Source organism: Mytilus californianus, unplaced genomic scaffold (genome assembly GCF_021869535.1).
Source record: "Mytilus californianus isolate M0D057914Y unplaced genomic scaffold, xbMytCali1.0.p SCAF_2, whole genome shotgun sequence".
Lineage (NCBI taxonomy): Eukaryota > Metazoa > Mollusca > Bivalvia > Mytilida > Mytilidae > Mytilus > Mytilus californianus.
In genome coordinates this window covers 11,761,827-11,781,588 of record NW_026262668.1, presented here as the reverse complement: position 1 = coordinate 11,781,588, position 19,762 = coordinate 11,761,827, and the positions used below count along the sequence as shown (strand labels likewise).

General features: G+C 33.1%; 1 protein-coding gene across 1 annotated transcript in view; it reads right to left on the bottom strand.

Moving 5' to 3' along the window:
• The window catches only part of LOC127729230 (very low-density lipoprotein receptor-like), a 62,321-nt gene extending 44,991 nt beyond the window's left edge, over positions 1-17,330 (bottom strand). The window contains exon 1 of the mRNA XM_052236963.1: positions 17,223-17,330. Within this exon, the coding sequence (XP_052092923.1) occupies positions 17,223-17,289 (67 nt within the window). The 5' untranslated portion in view covers positions 17,290-17,330. The remainder of the gene's footprint in view (positions 1-17,222) is intronic.
• Positions 17,331-19,762: the final 2,432 nt, after the last annotated feature.

The following is a 19,762-nucleotide window of genomic DNA, read 5'->3' as shown; positions in this document are numbered from 1 at the left end:
CTTGACCACCAAAACTTAACCTTGTTCACTGATCCATGAAATGAGGTCGAGGTCAAGTGAAAACTGTCTGACGGGCATGAGGACCTTGCAAGGTACGCACATACCAAATATAGTTATCCTATTACTTATAATAAGAAAGAATCTAACATTACAAAAAATCTTAACTTTTTTTTCAAGTAGTCACTGAACCATGAAAATGAGGTCAAGGACATTGGACATGTGACTGACGGAAACTTCGTAACATGAGGCATCCATATACAAAGTATGAAGCATCCAGACCTTCCACCTTCTAAAATATAAAGCTTTTAAGAAGTTAGCTAACGCCGCCGCCGCCGCCGGATCACTATCCCTATGTCGAGCTTTCTGCGACAAAAGTCGCAGGCTCGACAATAGTTCAAAAAACAACAAAATCCTCCTGCCCTCTGTCCCCCTTCAGAATATTACACTGTCTTCCCCAGAGGAGGATTAAGGGGGCAGGGGGCCAGGTCCCCTTTATGGAGCTTCATATATGATAAATGCATAGACTTTTTACAAGTATCACTCCAAATGTTGGCTTGCCAGGGGACCCTCCTTTATCAAAATCCTGGCTTTTCACGTGTTATTCCAATAATCTTTGCTTTTCTTGGTTTTATAATTTATTTAAATCAAGCAAAGATAACGTAATAGTACCCAAATTGCACAGAGTACCCAATTTGCACCAATTTTGCATAAAAAGTGATGGATATGTTAGGTTTTCTTAGAGACGAAACAATTTGTTTTTCTAACATTTATCATTATGCACATATTTCAACATAGCTAAATATTCTTAACGATATACAAAAGGGTCACATTATATATCTGACAAATTTACCCAAATTATTCTAAAATCATTTAATACCCTGTTATCAACAGATGAAGTCACCAGTGACAAAAGTAAAATTTATGAAAACATTGCATGCAACATACACAAAAATAAATTTGTGGAGCTAAATAATAAATAAGGATACATCTACAATATAAACAAAGAATGGAAACTTATATCTGCTTTTTTAATAATTACAGGGGGGAAAACGGTCAAAAAAAGGTGCAAATTGTGTACCCTCAAGTATAATGTATACTCCCCATTTCATAAAATGAAATTTTATATTGCGAAAACCAGTAGCTAAAGATGTCAACTTATATTTGTTCTGCCAAACAGAAGTTCCCCTTGAAACTTTATTATAAACAATCCCATAATTTGGCATAAATAGAATAGAGAACCGAAATGTGGAATGTGTCAAAGAGAATATACAACCCAAAGAGCAGTAAACAGCCTAAGGCCACCAATGGTTAAAAAAATCATAAAATTTGTTCCTGCTAGAACAAATATTCTATAATCTTTATTCCTCAAGGAACACATACTGTAATATTTGTTCCAATGGAAATAATATAACAGAATATTTCTTCCACTTGGAACTTATATTATGAAGGAACTGCTACTAAATATGACAGTGTCTTCCTGTGTTCATGTAATACAATAATAATTAATATAACGTTACAACACGTGGTGTGCATATGTGTGGTGTATACTCTAAGTCTTGTCCCTTACCAAACCTTTTCCAAAATAAAGGAGTGTCTGTATTTTTTCGTGTAGAAAGAGTACGAAAAATAGAACCGGAAGGCTGTTTCTTAACCTCCCGAACCAAGTCAGGTTGTGAACACGAATCGCTACTACCTCCGAACTATATATAGAAGCTGGGACTATGTCAACATATTATGTCCCAGATAGAAGTCTCTTACTTTTCATGTGTTCTTTTATTATCAATTAAAATGTTATTAATAGAGACATAACAAGGAGCTGATTTAGTTAAAATTATTGTATTAAAGGAGCTCTTGAAATATTTGATTCATATTTCACGACATAATTGACAATTCAAATTCAGGATAACCATAAATCATTGACAATTTTACCCGAGATATTTCATGAGCTCCATAATTCGATTTCATGATGTCCTTAGTAATTTCAGGACCTCCATAATTTGATATCATGATATCCTTCAATCGTTTCACCTTATTCTTAAATCGAATTATGGAGGTCCTGAAATAATTTAGGAGGGCCCTAGTTATAATATATTTATGGATATCCTAAAATCGAATTATTGGGGGTCCTTTAATACTGTAATTTTGACTTAATCCGCGCCTCATAAGATACAGATTACTCAGACAGATTAACTCTTGTATATTTAAATATACGCTGCGTCGCAGACTGGTGTTACATGACTGAGTCAGAACGTATTTCGTCACTGATAATTTGACAATTTTCAGTTAAAAAATTGTGTATTTTCTTTTTCTTTTTAAAGGGGCATTAGCTACGAGATATAAAAAAAAATAAAATATGATTTTTTTTTGGTTCAATCATTAATGATAGTGAAATAGGGAAATAAAAATTCGCTTTTAGCAGTCAGTTTGGTTCAGTTTTGTCAAAATAAGCTAAGAAACATCGCTGATGAATTATCCACTTGCAAGTGAATAATGCGACCACATTAAATACAACATTAAAAGTGAAACAAGGGTAAACCATTAGGTTAACTGATTCGATCCACAAAAAACGCATTCTTATACAGGTAAAAACGATGACTAACATATTTTTAAACCTATAATATGAAATCAAACATACCTAGAAAAATCCAGCACACGTGTTCGCTATCTATTTATATCTATATTTATGTTTATCTCGGATTAAATGACCTTCGCCAGTCACTGCTTCGGAGGTCACGTCGATGGTTAACTAGAGATTTCCAATAAAATAACTTTACTCGACATAACCGACCTAACTCAACGTATTTCGTCCTATTGCATTGAAGCATGACGGAGGGGAGCATACACTGCATGCATTGTTTGCTCTTTGAATACGCATTTTTTGCTGATATAGACTTAATGTAAAAATCAACCCCAACTACTTTTTTTAATCTTTATATATTTTGTTATTAAATTTTGAATGATTTTATTGACAAAAATATGTTAAGGGAATAAGTAAGCTAGCAATTTGTAATCAAATACACCCATCATTTCTTGTCATTTCACTTGACCCATATTTCAGTTCTTCTCAAAATATGAATTTTAAAAACTGCCAAGTAAAAATTTAGCATGAAAATATTAAAATAATGAAATCCGAAGCGAGAAGGTTATCTCTTTTTTTTGTTTTTACAAGTTTTAACGTTTAAAAAGTAGATCCAAACACACCCGAATGTAAAAGGTGTACGCGACTAACTTTTAAAAACAATTATTTTTCTATAATATAAATCAAGATAATTTGACGTGGGCAGAAATTCATATCATTGATACATTTATCAAATAGTGCTTTTTCGTCTTTAACTATATAATAATGCATGGGACGAGGTTTGTGTCCATGTATACCTAAACGTGCATTCGCGGATACATGGGTAGAGGGCGTACTCCCCCCTTTCGATCGCCAAATAATTTTGAAAATCTCACGTTTTTCACGTTATTTCTTCACATTTTTAGTATAAAATCGTCCAATTTTTTTTTCGCATCGCTCCGCTCGGCAGTATAAATTCAGTTATCGGGAACTACGCCCTCTTTCAAATATCTTGGATCCGGCTATAATCATAAATTGTATAGCACCAAAAAAATTTAAATGATTGTCGTTTGACTTTGATAAATACGTTTTAAAAACAACAACGTTTGAACATTAGACATCTCGCATGAGATTTAAAAGTTTTAGACTACACGCTGAATTGGATTTTTCCTGGATTTAGAGCTCACTTAACACGGAAATGTGATACTGACGTGTAATCTAATGGACACATATTCTTGTTTCTGATGTTTCTTTTAATATAAATATTTATTTATCTAGTTATATATAATTCCACTAACAAATCATCATGTATCTTTTGCCGATAAATTATCATTACATTTTATAGAAACTACATATAATCTGCTATACAGTTATGTCATACAGACACTCTGTGCTTTTGACATGACAAAAGGTCTTGACTGTTTATGTACTTTTTATACTTAATTTGTGATATGTACAAAAAAAGAAGATGTAGTATGATTGCCAATGAGACAACTCTTCACAAGAGACCAAATGACACAGAAACTAACATCTATAGTCCACCGTACGGCCTTCAACAATTAGCAAAGCCCATACCGCATAGTCAGCTATAAGAGGCCACAAAATGACAAATGTAAAACAACTAAAACGATAAAACTAACGGCCTAATTAATGTTCAAAAAATGAACGAAAGCACAGCAATAAATGATAACCACTGAACTTCAGGCTCCTGACTTGGGACAGGTACACCCATACATACTGTGGCGGGGTTAAACATGTTAGCGGGCCCACTTACTTGGGACAGTGGTGTAACAGTACGAAATAATTGATTAATATTCTAGACTGGATAATTATTCTGTATTTATTAGTTGTAGTTGTTTTAAGATAGTGTTCAGTAACTGTGAATACTCTAAGTTCGGTACATGCATAGAGTTTATTTGGAAATACTATAGTAATTGCTGTTTTTGTGCTTCGTTTTAGTCGGACGAGTCAACCCCTTTCTTACTGTTTTAATTGAGAGTAGAAATGATCATTTGATAAACATCTATGATCTCCATTGGCTTTAACTTGGACATTTATAAAAACTATGTAGCAAAGAGATGCATGCGTAAAATAAGTTCTCGACATAAATTGGCTAAATTTACTCCATATCCTTTCGTTTTCTATAAACTATCAGATAAGAATTTAGCCTCAAGCTATAATACTTACGACGAAGAAACCTCAAGCTATGGTACATACGACGAAGATTTAGCCTCAAGCTATAATACTTATGATGATGATGATAATGATGTATGTCTTATATCCAGCGACAAATATTACATATATATCAAGGATGATGAAATGATGATAAATGAATATATCTTTTTGTACATGACCAACACGGTCGCATGTTTATATGCTATAGGTAACAAGATAGCATACCCGATACAAAGACACACTTGTCTTTCTACGAATAAACCAGTACCTGCTCTTACTCGTGAATGTATTATGCTTGGTTAAGAAGCCGAAAAATCTAGTCGTAAAATCATTTGATCCGGGGGTCCAACAAAATAATTGAACCCATAATCGAGGCTAGCCTGCTACATGTACCAGTCAATCCCATATTTAATAAAAATCTGTTTATATATTTTATGCTTTATGTGCATATATTATTATTCTAGCAACACTTGTTTTGTTTTGATAATACCTTTTTTTGCATAATTTATTTGATTTTTCTCCTTGTTTCTTTGTATAAAAAAGCACAGTTTTTATTGTAAAATGGTCTTTCACAGCTTCAATTATTCTTGTGACTTGCTATTGTATTAATATCCAGTAGGCATGCAATTATCATTCTAAATAGTATAGAAAAAAAATAAAAGTAAAGATTACCCCATTTTTGATCCAGACTTCCTTACCACTACATGTAGCATCTAAGATACATACACTGACAAAATATTGTCCCTGCATTCAAATTACAATCACCCTGTCTTGTCTGTCCGTCTGCCAGTCTGTCCGTTCAACAAATATTTTCAATTTTCTCTTCAAAAGCATTAGTATGCTTAGCATGCATTCTTTTTTCGATTTATTTCTCACTCCGACATGTATATACCTGGATCCGTATGGAGCGTCAAACTATCAAACAGAGTCCAATTGGTGTGAATAACGACTACAGCGCTCAACACTCTGGTGTAACAGCACAATATAAGAAAAAAACCTGTAAAATTCAGTTGGAAATAGTTCAACTAATCAAATTTGAATTAAGCCCAAAACAATTACAATTTTATGATGAAAGACACAGAGTACCGATCTTAAAGTACCCCCAGGTACTGAAAGCTGATTCTTACATGTTAAATAACCTGAGAATATTCAACATATTTAGTTAAAAAAAAATAAAAAAAATAAGGAGATGTGGTATAATTACCAATAAGAAATGAAGTGGATGTAAGCAATGATAGGCAACCGTACGGCCTTCATCAATGAGAAAAATCCATACCGTATAGGTGACTGTAAAAGGGGCCAACTTGAAAAATATGAAACAACTCAATTGAGAAAACTACCGGTCTGATTTAAAACAAAACAATTTACGAAAAAACAAATATAACAGATATGAACCAATGACGACAAGTGAACCATAGGCTCCTGACATGGGACAGGCAGCCGCGCATAAAGAATGTGGCCGGGTTAAACACTTTTGTGAGTGCTCAACCCCCCCCCCCCCCCCCCCCCCTCCCCTAAGCCTGGGACAGTGGTGCAACAGCACGACATAATAACAACATGGAAAAACCTTCCTTCAGAGAGCTTGGTTCACACAAATATATACATATTTAAAGTAATTATGAATATAAAATGTGTTTTCAGTAGTGTATGATGACTGTATCACGTTCACTGGTGATCCTATGCATGGATATGTCGCAGAGTTTAACTGTTATATATAAATATATACCTCTAAGGCCAGACAAAAATTGAAACTCAAAATTTTTGCTTTACTCAATCAATATGTGATAGTTTTAGAATCCACTTCTAATTGGATTAGTAAGAGTTGTCATAATCCAAAAAAAACCTATGACAATATCAAGCCTTACTAATTAAAATTACATTTTAAACAGAAAATCATTGTAAAGACTGAAGCGGCATTATAGTTGTCTTAAAAATGTAATAAGTATGTAAACTGGCATTCATATCCACTTTTAATCAGAGATACTTGGGGACAGGACATGTTTTAGCCAATTACTGTGTACTATAAATTGATAGTTTACTATCCACAGCGGTCAATGTTTATATGCAGATTAGTCATCAATTGCTAATCAAGTACACCTTCCAAATTACAATCTAAAAAACGATTGGTGTACACATTTATTTACATAAATCATTAGTACATGTAATTACAAAAATCTTTTATTAATGTTAGTTGACTTTCATTTGAAAGAAAAGTGTATGTCAACTATTAAAATTTGAAGAAGTACAAGACCTGTATTAATTTTTTTTTAAATATACACATCCCTTTGTCGTACGTTTTCCCTGGGGGATTAACTGCAGAAGAAGAGAACGTTTGAAATGATGCTTAATAAAGTATGATGCAATCCGAGTTACCAACTTTAACAGAGACAAATTCTGACTAACAATTTAGATTCGATATTTCTGAAATTGCTAGAAAAATCTCTGTCTAATAATAAATACCCACGGAAATTAGATATCATTGAGATGGGAGCCATCTCTGTGGGCCCCGCTGTGAATAATGTGTGGTAAAAAATTTGTATCTTTATCATTGGAAATGGGGTCAACTGAAACCGAAGTTTATGACCTTGACCTTTGATCTAGGAAGTTGTACATAAATTATGACACACCCTCTGGTGTTGGTTTATATACATGTCAAGTACAAACTTTGAAATCATAACGGTTCTCAAGATATAGAGCGGACACGATCTTTACCATAGGACATGGGGTTGTCAACTAAAACCAAAGATTTTGACCTTGACCTTTGACCTAGGAAGTTGTGCATACATTATGACACACCCTCTGGTTTATATACATGTCAAGTATAAACTTTGAAACCATAACGGTTCTCTAGATATAGAGCGGACACAATTTGTTACGGACGGACAGACTGAACACTATAGGGCCCTTATTTAATATTATAAACCATTAAAAGACGAAAGGAAAATGGGACACCAATCCGATAACGACAAATATTAAATAATAAAAGGTTCATTTGCAAAGTTTTTCGAAAAACAAAGTCATGGTCAAAACCATGAAAGACAACTCAAATCAATCGTTACTATGATAGGTAAAGATACGTGTACATACGTGGTCTTATGACAGTGAAGTTTTGGCGGGAATCTTAATTATCACGTGATGTATAGAAATCATGATTTCTTTCGTTTTTCATCATCTTAAAAATAATTGATATTGATTACATTTATCATGAATGGGTTTTAATAGTTTAGGAATACTTAGTTAAAACTTGAGTGACGCATTTAACAAAATTAATTTGTTAGCAATAACCGGTCCCGTTACGTGCGTACGTCGAGTTATAGGTACGTATGTCATTTTATTGGAAATATCTACTGGAAGGCGTCTACACTAAAATACACGAAATGCTGAAGCATATTATCGACTCCATGGATCGTAAATTGTTTATTTTAGACATTTTATAATTTGTATATACGTTTTAGTATGTTATAAATCAAATATGAGAATTTGAGTCAAATCGGTGAACATGAATTTGACAGCTAATGCCCCTTTAAAGTAGCTTGTACATTCCACTTTCCATCCCTAAAAATCAAATCAAATTAAAAAAACAATAATTAAAAAAATCGTTGTTCAATATTTATTACGTTAATTTAAATAAATCCCCAGCTTGTATACCGGTCTGTTTTTAGGGCGTATTATATTTGCGCGGATTTGGGGATTAAACGGACATAACATTTGCGCGAGAGAGAGAAACGAAAGGATTACATTTGCGCGACTTTTACCTATAGATAAGTCGTATTATATATTTTACTGAGCGGATATCCATTCAATTTGTTGCTGTCATTTGGACTATAAGTACGCTTATGATGTAATCGCTAACAAAGGGAAAAAGTCTTGCTGTATGATGGATTTACTTACAGAATTGACAATACGTTTTCAAGAGACATTTCTTGGAGGTGTACAGCAAAGTCGTGTAAGGCGAAACTTAGAACTGAACATTCTACCACCGTTATATCTGGGACAACTTAACATAACCATGAAGCTATTTGCAAAAGAAATCGAGGGACAACAAATCCTACAAGTGGTATAAAAGGCTAGCAACTGACGACATTGTAGCAAGACCACTAAAACGGATTTGTAGCGAACTTCAACACGCCGATGGCTATTTACAGAGAAATACAGAAAACTCGGGCACCCTACGCTCCCCAAATCGATAGAGGATTTCCATGCTGTAGTTGCTCATATGACCATTGAAACTTCAAGATCAGAAAACATGTTCCTAGTTAATAACATGTAATCAAATATATATCAACAATGAGAAGAACCCATACCGTATAGTCGGCTATAAAAGGCCCCGACATGAAAAATATGAATCAATTCAATTGAAAAAAAACTATAACGGCCTAATTTATAACAAATCAATTTACGAAAAACAAATTATGAAAGACATGAACCAACAACAACCACTGAACTACAGGCTCCTGACTTGGGACAGACATATAAAAAATGTTATGTTACTATAGAGCATATTTTAGCAGTATGCACTGACCAAAATTGTGAATTAAAACCTACCATTGTGCATATCGATTTTGAGATAGCCATGCACAATGCTTTTTTACTTAAATTTCATGAAACTACAGTGCTGTTGTATATAAAAATAAGGAGATGTGATATGATTGCCAATGAGACAACTATCCATCAAAGTTAAAATGAAGTGGATGTAAGCAATTATAGGCAACCGTACGTCGTTTAACAATGAGAAAATCCCATACCGTATAGTCGGCTATAAAAGGCCTCGAGATGAAAAGTATGAACAATTCAATTGAGAAAACTAACGGCCTAATTTATAACAAAACAATTTACGAAAACCAAATATGATAGACATGAACTAACGACAACCACTGAACTACTGGCTCCTGACTTGGGACAGGCACATCTAAAGAATTTGGCAGGGTTAAACATGTTTGTGTCGGTTTCATTTAGGCCAAGCCTGATGGCGCAAGATCCATTCATTTGTTTGGTTTGAGCACTTTTATTAACAAGGGATGGTTGGTAAACACAGTTGTTCAAAGTATGAAAGATCAATATGAACAAAATTGGCATAGTGAAATGGAAAACTCGTCAAAATCACTTTGTTACCGGCTATTTAAACAAAAACTCGAATTCGAAAGTTATTTTGATATTTTAGAAACCAACGAAATAGTAGAACTCTGCAAGTTCAGGACAACAAATCAAAAGCTACCTATTGAACAAGGAAGATGGCAAAATATCCAACGTGAAAAACGAATCTGCACATTATGCGACTCGAATGAAATTGGTGACGAATTTCATTACATTATGTCATGCAGGAAATTTATTTATTCAAGAAAAATTTTCAAAACGTCCAAATACACTTAAATTTAGTAATCTTATGTCCTGCAAAAGAAAATCGATACTTTCGAAACTCTGCAAATTTATCAAAATTGTTAATAAAGGGTTGTGTGATCCGGGCTGACATCTCTCTCATACATGTTGATTTGTTATTAATATTATGTGTTCTCTGTACCATTCCAATGTAAATGGTTTATTGAGAAATAAAGATATATATATATATATATATATAGCAAAGAGTACAAAGATCAAGATTAAGATTGGGCAATGGCTCAAAATGTTTTTTTTTCTAAATCCGCGCAAATGTAACATTCTTTTCAAGTAAATGTAATGCAAATCCGCGCATATGTAATGCACCGGTTTTTTTTTGTGTTTTGATCAATGAACTCAAAAAATGAATCAACATCGGAAAATTTTAACTTTATTAATGTTTGTTTATTTTATGGTATTAAAGTTTTTAATGTATTCATACATTATTGGCTTTCCTAAAATTTTGGCCGTTGGTGTTTCTGATAAAATGCGTATTTAACAAAATAACAACTAAATTCAAATGTCTAGCATCATATTTCTAATATTGTTCTATAACAAAAAGCAGCATTATGTTCTTTAAACCCAGTTTATCCGATGGAAGTTGATCTTGGCAAATAAAACTAATTCCATTTTCGTCAAATATGAATTTAACGTACGTAATCCATTTAAATTTTGTGGGATATTGAAATTGTAATTTTAGCATTAATTTATACATAACAGAAGATTAACTTGTTGTTCTCTAATAGTAAACTATTCCAAAACAACACCATTTTTTCGTTTAACAATAGTTTCCAAAGGGAATCTTCCGAGTTCCCCATACACCATATGATTTGGTGTACTGCTTCTTAATTTCAAAATGTGTATTCAAAATTGAAGGTGTATTTTCTCAATGCTATCTTTACTTTCAAATCCCCATACCTCTGAAGCATATAATAATACAGGACTAACTAATGAGTCAAAACGTTTTAGTTGCAAATCGACGGGAATACATATATTTTTATGTTTTTGGTACAGAGCATACAAAGACTTCTGTGCCTGATCAAGAAGTTTTTTTCGTGCAGTACAAAAGCTACCGTTGTAATTGAAAAGTACACCAAGGTAGCAGTAAGAATCAACTATTTCAATGCTTTTTCCATATATCATAAAATTCTGATTTCTTTTTACTTTCTTCTTACTAAAAATCACTGCTTTAGTTTTGTTTGTGTTAATCTATAGTTTCCATTTTTTACAGTATTCTTCAAAACATACAAGGTTTTTTGTAATCCTTCTGCACTTTCAGACAATAGCGCAGTATCATCTGCGTACAGTATAATAAACAATTTAACATACATTTGTAAAGATTCCAAGCACAGATTTGAAATATTACCTAGACTTTCTATATTATTTTCAACAAAATAATTTTCTAAATCATTTAGGAACAAAGAAAATAAAAAAGGTGATACATTTTCACATTGTTAGACTCCTGTGTGAGATATGAAAAATTCGGGATAATCGTTTCCTTTCTTGACACATGTTTTTATATTTTGATACATATTATAGATCACTTTAATGTTTTACCTTTAATGTTTGATTTTTGCATATGTTGCCACAATCCCGATCTCCATACACAGGCGCGTAGCTTCGTTTACGTCAAAACGCCCGGGCGTACACATGAATTTAGAAGATAAAAATAATTTAATCTAAATAAATTTAAAGAACTGGTGAAAAGCACGTACACCTTGTACTTCTTTCTTTAATGGCTTGTAATTGGAGATAAAAGTGACAAAATTTACTTTTAATCAAATGGTATGTTATGTATTTGTTTATTGTCAGTTATAGTCTGAATCTACTGTGAATTCCACTTCGTATCCTATTGTTAAAAGCAATTTATTATATGTTGAGGTACAATATGCGGTTTCCATTTTTGTCGAGCATGCGTCATTCATGTTGCGAAACGAGTCTAAGCGATTCTAGATTCCATCCGCATCATCAACATTTAGGTTCAGTCTGTGGTTAAAGTTTGTTTTAAAACATTAAAAACATTGTCAAAACTTCCAGGAATTTTACGAAATTTGGACAGTAGCTTTTTATGATCAATTTAAAGACAGTAGCCACATTTTTAAAATATATTTTTATTTAACTGATAAATGAACGGATTTTTTTTACAGTTGATATTTGGACACAGTCTTAAAGTAGGTTAATGTTTTTCAGACATCAATAACTTTTCAAACCTTCATGGAATTTTACGGAAATAGGACACAAGCTTTTTTATACTAAAAGTCAGTATCCAGAGCATAATGGAAATATATTTCTACTTTTTACCGTATTTTGTTGCTTTATTGTTAAAAAGTATAGTAACAGTCTAATGTTAAAGTTTGTTACCCATCAACTACTTTGTCAAAACCTTCATCGAATTGAATGAAACTTTTTCAGAAGCATTTTACTGATAAGGAGATAATGTCAGAAGCAAAATTTGGAAAGTACATGTATTTGTTTTTTTTTTTGTTTTTTGTTTTTATTTTGAAAGTATTTTATTGACTTTTTGCAATTAACAAACGGTCTGGGTTTTGTTTTTTTACATAATGAAATGTGTACACCTTCATAGATTGTTAGTATGAAACTTGTAAATAATCTAATTGGCATGATCAAGATCAAGAAAAAGCATCTAAATAAAAAATGTTTGATTTTTTTCTAAAATCCTGTATTTGACTGCATGATAAAAGTATTCTTTTTACAGTCAACATTACACTTTAAAACGGACAGCAGCAGTCCCAAGCCAGATACAGGGTTCCACGAATCCCTTTTGAATTTTCATATTATACCTGACAATCTATGATAATTAACTATTTCTTATGTATTCATTAACGGAATTTGCGCATATGAATAGGAAAAAAATAGTCAACATTGATATATTTTACAGTAACTGGTTTTTGGACATTTTCCCGAAGATCAATGATCATTATATTCCACATAAACACAATAAATGAATTGAACATAAAACTAAAATATAGACTCTAAAGCATGATTGTATCTTTTTCTCGATAACGTCCCTCGAACCCACTACCAAGAGGTTCCCTGCCCTAGAACCGTTGGTTCGCGGAGGTTCGGGCGTACACTTAACAATGGTCAAGCTACGCCACTGATACAGTGTCAAAAGCGCTTTTAAAGTCTATAAAAGTGCAAAGTAGCTTCTTACCAAATGAAAAATAAATGGTAATTAAAGAATACAATACAAATATATTATCAATAGCAGGGAATCCTCTAAGAAAACCTGCTTGTGACTTTGAAATCAGGTCTACGTGATCTGCATAATTATTTAACCTGTGATTCAACATAGCAGAATAAGTTTTACTAAGCATGAATTTAATGTGATTCCTCTGTACATTTCGGGATCGGATCTTGATCCTTTATTTTTAAATATAGTAATCATGATTCCATTAGACCAACTGTCTGGAACAATTCCAGTATCTAAAATTAAATTGAATAGCTTAACGTAAATTTGCATTTAATCGTTAATTGTATTCTATATATATTCATTTAAAATTTCATCACTACCCGAAGCTTTGTCGTTTTTTAAATTCGAAACCACCTAAATTTTTAATTTCTTCTTCGGTTACTGGACTATTTAAAAATAACTCAACATCGTCGGATTTAGTATCAAAGTCAAAATCTTGTTCGAAGTCATTTGCGAGCTCGACATTTTCATTTAGGATTTTAAAATGATCATATAACGCTTTTAGAAATATATCGTCATTGTTATCTTTTTTTTTTACTACTATTTAGATTATTAAGGATTTTCTATAGAGCTTTTGTATCCTGTTTAGAAATATTACGCAACTCTTCGGCAGCCCTCTGTTGATAGTTTGCAAAAGCATTATTAAATGTTATTTTATGTTCTTTACTAGCTTGTCTCATTTTGCGTCTGTTTTCAACATTTTTCAAAAACTATATCTCTTTCGAGCTTTATGAAATTTTTTTCTACTCATCGAGCATTTTCTATTCAACCAAGGTTTTGAGTCTTCATGTTTGTAAATTTTTTTATGTTTTTTAATTTTCCCAAACGTTTCTGCCGCCGCGTTCAAAAAATTTTTGCTGATATCTAAAACTTTATTGTTTATATCATTTTGAGTTGCATCATTATTTATGGACAATCCGTCCAGTTTATTCATAACAGTGGCCAGAATACCTTCGGGGTCTTTGAGAATTCAATCAACGTATTCAGATTTCTGTTCACTTTTCCACCTGACGAAAATTTTATCACTGCTATTGTCGGTAACAATTGAATCTGAGTTACTAAATGTGGCCTGGTCTGAAAGGTATAAATGAATGAAAATCAGAATATAACGGTATAAAGTCAGCAATTTCAAAATAAAAAATCAGAGGGAAGAGCGCTGATGAAATAATTAAATAATCAACAACTCTTGAATCGTTACATGTTTTCTCCCCAATGTCTTAAGCTGATCCAACTCTTGAATTAGCAATATACAAATTATTTTTTTTTCTGCACAACTCTAGCAGTCTATGACCATACTTATTAGGTCTACATGTACACTGAGACACTCTTTGCAAGGAGATTTTGTTTTGAGTCAGATTCTCAAAATCATATAAATACTCTATAATCTAAATCAAACATACTAACAACTGACTCATCAGGTATAATATAATCATGTAAAGACGCAGTTTTTGAGTTAAAATCGTCAACTAGGGCAACATAACTTTTTTCAGTGTTTGTTAGGATATTCAATTCATTTTTCAATTCTTCAAAAGCTTCTATAGTAGAATACTTAGAATTTTCAGGTGGTACATATAAACACAGCCAAAAATTACTTCTGAATTAAGTGATATAAGTGATTTCGAAATTTGAAACCATAAATCAAATTGACTCTCAGTATCATAAAATTTCAACTTTTTTTCTAAACTCTTTCTATAAATAACTACTATTCCACCTGATGCTTTTTTTAATTTTTGTCTATTTTTTGTGACATAAATATAATCGTCTGGTTAGTTTAAATTATCTAAGCCAGTTAACATCGTTTCAACAAAAATACAGACATGCTCAAGCAAAATGTCAATGAAATCGGGAGACAATAGTCTTTTCTTAAGTCCACAAACATTTAAGAAACAAATATTTAAACTACCGTTGTTAAATTTATATTCCTTATTCACAGTTCCATTACTGTTCGATTTCTTTTTAGGTTGTCCTCTTGCACCATTCCCCTATCTGCCATAATTCGGTGGAGCATTTGCGTGCGGTGGACTAGAATAAGACCCTTTTGGGGTCGTGTCATGGTTTGTTGACGAAGAACCGGTATGCTCTGTACTAGAATCCTCTAATACCGTGTCAGGAATGTAGAGCTGATGGTCTATATATAGCCTATCACGCACAAGAGAGGCTTGCCTATTTTGCTGTTTGGCCTGTTTTAACACAGGATAAAGGTCCTTCCGCTTTTGTTCAATTTCATGAGGAAATTGTTCCCGTATTCCATACGGTTCACCTTTAAGTCTGGTAGCATTTCCTAATACAAATTCAAGATCGCGATGATATAGGAATCTTGCAACTATTGGTGCTCTTCTGTTGTCCCCTTTTGTTCTGAATCGATGGACATTGCCGAATTTGATCCTGTAGTCGATCCCCAGCTCATTGCATAAAAAACAACGCAAGAGCTCTTCAGTATCTTCACCGGAACTCTGTGCAAGCCCGTGAAGATTAGATTGTTCTTCATTTACCTGCATTGCAAGTCAAGAATGGCTGCCTTTATATATAGTGACTCGATTTCCTTTGATTCTATGACTGGTGGAACAATCGGTTGACCGATAGTGTTCTCTTCAAGTTTCTTAATTCTTATATCATGATTGTTTATATTACGTATGTTAGTTTTTACTTGTCCATTTACCTGATCAAAAAGATTACTAACACCTTGGCAGCTAGTCTCGCAGTCTGACAGCTTTTTGTTAAAATCGCTCGTCTGGTTTTCTAATGTTCTTACTCTAGCTGAGACCGCTAAGAAATTTTGTTTCAAATCATCACGGCGCTTCTCCATACTTGCTTCCATTCGTCTCATTGTAGAGTCGATACCCGTAACTATTTCCAAAATCATGTTTAGCAATGCGCCTGTGTTGAGATTTACATTATTGGAAGCGTCAACGATTCTTCAGCTCTCTTTAATGAACATCGACGTATCGCTCATTGACATTCTTTTGATATGATTGGTTGTTCTTATAAGAGAAGAGGTCAAATTTACTATAAACAGCTGATTTTACTATGGGCCCAAAGTCCATTTTCATTCAAGTTTTCAGTATATATACTGTTTATCCCCCAGGGTATGCAGGACGGGTCTCAGTGAAATTAATAGTTTCTATGTTATCAAAAAACTTCTAATATGGGTTCCAGATCTCCGAAATTCAGACAATAAGCTTGAAAAGTATAATATTCACAATTGCCAAAATCTTACTCCAAAATCTCCAGTATAGCTATCCAAATTCCATATTTTTGTTGAGAGAGTAACAACACTTAATTTTCTTTCTAATCACGTAACAGTCTTCAAAAAGTATAGGATTTTTGGAGGCCATTATATTTGTATTCTTTTCTCATTTTAACTATGGTCTTGAAGGGGAAAATTTTGCTATTTATATGAATATGTTCGCCATGGCAGCTATCATGATGAAACAAAAACAAATTGATTGTTTATCACAGTAAATTGATACCCGATTTGGGTATAATACCCATTAATGCGGATAGTACCCATTAATGAGGATATTTCACAACCTGATAAAGAGTGTGTGAAAAGAAATAAGAGTATACGACTATGTTTTGTATGACTAGAAGGCCCGATTTGTGGGTATACATCAATGAGACACAAATAATCAATGTCATCTGTGTTACTTTACTTACAACACCTTCTTGGGGCTACGTCCACTATTCACTGTTTGAGAAAGAAATTTAAGACAGTATAGATCAGCTTGGCGACTCCTATACCAACATATCTAAGCTGTAACTTCCGTTTTTGCCTGATTTTGCAAACAGCTAGTTCAAAAGGCGTGACCATTTTTTATTTTTAAGATATTTATTGTTGGAATATTTGCTAAATAATTAAATAATCAAAAAATAAATCCTAAAGTTTGTCAGATTTAAACTTACCGTGTGAATTTTCTACAACAGGGGCTACCACAACAACCAAGAAGAAAACGGTAAGAACTGACTCCATCGTGGCTACATACCCTGCCCGTGTGTTCAACCGTCCGCTTAGAGTACTATCTAATTTGACAATTTCTTGTGTCAAGGTCACCGCTTGTGTGTGCTCGATTATATCCATGCATGGGAGCCAGGTAACATTTATACATTGTTCGCTCTTACAAATATATAATAACATGTTATTTATTAATAGTTCATAGAAACCAGTAAGGTAATGCAGATAATATTACATGCATTGTACATGCTCCGTTACAGTCACTGTGAGAAGACAAAAGAACATATAGAAAGACAAAAATGCATAAAAAAAATCCACCATTAAGGTTCATGTGGACCCTTTGGCTAAAATGGCTGCGTTTTCACCTCAAAATTTACTATGAGTGCAGATAAACCAGTTCATCCGGAAAAGATTTAAGGCATAGCATGCCCTAGATAAATAAAATTCAAATGCATTGTATGTTTTAGAAATTTTAAAACTTAACTGGATTTTGCAGTGCACTTTTTTTCGTCTCTGCAGAAGATGATAAAATTAACAAACAGTCGAGTTTCACTTGATATGGTCCACTCAGGTACACAGTTGTAATCACCAATTATTGTCAGGTACCTATTGTCCATCTATTGTCCATGTCAATCAATACAGTTCACTTCAATTATTACCTGTGGGGTAGTTCTCAAACTTCTTTCACAACTTAGTTTTATTTTGGCACCTTCTGGGGGAATGAAAAAAAGTGCACTGCAAAATCATGTTAAGTTTTTAATTTTCAAAACATAAAATATATTTGAATTATACTTATCGCATGCTATGGAATAAATATTACAGTAAATGTTCCTAACGGAATAAATGGTATAGAATATTTTTTCCAACAGGAACAGATATTATGACATTGTTTATCATAAAGTTTTCAGTGGAACTTCTGTTAGGCGGAACAAATATACGTTGACACATGAACCTTAACTAATCTTGGTTCATGTCTGTCATATTTGTTTTTCGTGAATTGTTTTGTTAAAAAGTAGGCCTTTAGTTTTCTGAATTGAATTGTTTCATATTTTTCATGTCGGGGCCTTTTGTAGACGACAGTACGATATGAGTTTTTCTCATTGTTGAAGGCCGTACGGCTGCCTATAATTACTTACATCCAACTATATGAACTTTGGTGGATAGTTGTCTCATTGGCAATCATGCATAACACATTTCCTTCTTTTATTCATATGACTAACGTTTAATTGTTCCCTTAAAATTCCTAATTTCTTGTTTTTGTGTGTTTGTCTCTGCGCCAGACTATCAAAATACCTATTGATAACTGGACGGAAAAAAAAAATAAAACATAACTTTGACATCACCCCATGAAACTCATCACCTTATTTGTACTTACCACGAGGAACACAAGTGTAGCAGGTTAAGCTTACACTGCACATGAGATCACCCACAGTTTTTGGTGGGGTTCTTGTTGCTTAGTTTTTAGTTTTTTATGTAGTGTTTTGTTAACTTGTTTCTCTTTTCGTCGTCAGCCATTGCGTTGTCAGTTTCTCGCGACTTTAAAGTTTTGAATGTCCCCTTTGTATCCTCCGCACCATTTTGCAATACAAAACAAAACATACAATATGACAAAAACGTACATCATGGCAATCATTATATATTGAACAATGTGGACCTCGCTTTTTCAATTATGAAGACAGTTTTATGTAGTCAACAACACTGGACATTATATCTTTGACAGGAATTACGATAATTGTTAGCCTCGACGATGAAAGAAGCCGTTTAAACTGGATTGACCACAAAGGAAAAAGTGAAATTCATTGTATAAATCCTTAAACAGTTTGGGAATTTTTTTTATATCGACCTACCGTTAATTCGATTTCAAATTGTGATCATTATACGACACTTTGTAAGTTATTGATCACTTTATAGTTTTTTTTCGAAATTAATGTATATACTTCATATTGGTGAATCAATCCCTTAACTGATTTTTAAAGGTTTTTATTTTGTTGTGATGTTACACCCCTGTCCCAGGTTAGGGAGAGGCACCTGCAAACATGTTTAACCCACATCCTGTATGTGCCTGATTGTACCAAGTACCAAGTCAAGTGCCTGTTATTCATTGGATGTCGTTTGTTGCTGTTTTCAAATTGTTTTATTTTTTTGTTTTGTACATATATCAGGCCATTGGTTATTTTATTCGAGTTTTGTTTTGTAATGTCGGGGACTTTTATAGCTTGCTATGTGGTACGGGTTTTCCTCGTTGTTGAAGGCCGTACGGAGACCTATAGTTGCTAACATATATATATATATATATATATGTCATATGGTCTTTGGTGGAAAGTTGTCTCATTGTCTACCACATCTTATTATTTTATATTAGTTATAGTCTTCTAATTCAATTTCAGAATTTAGTTTGCAATAAACAGAGGTCTTTGAATTTAGTACATTTTTTTAGTTCTAACTTACTTGAGCAAATCTAGAAATGTTCACTTACTTGGCATATCCAAAC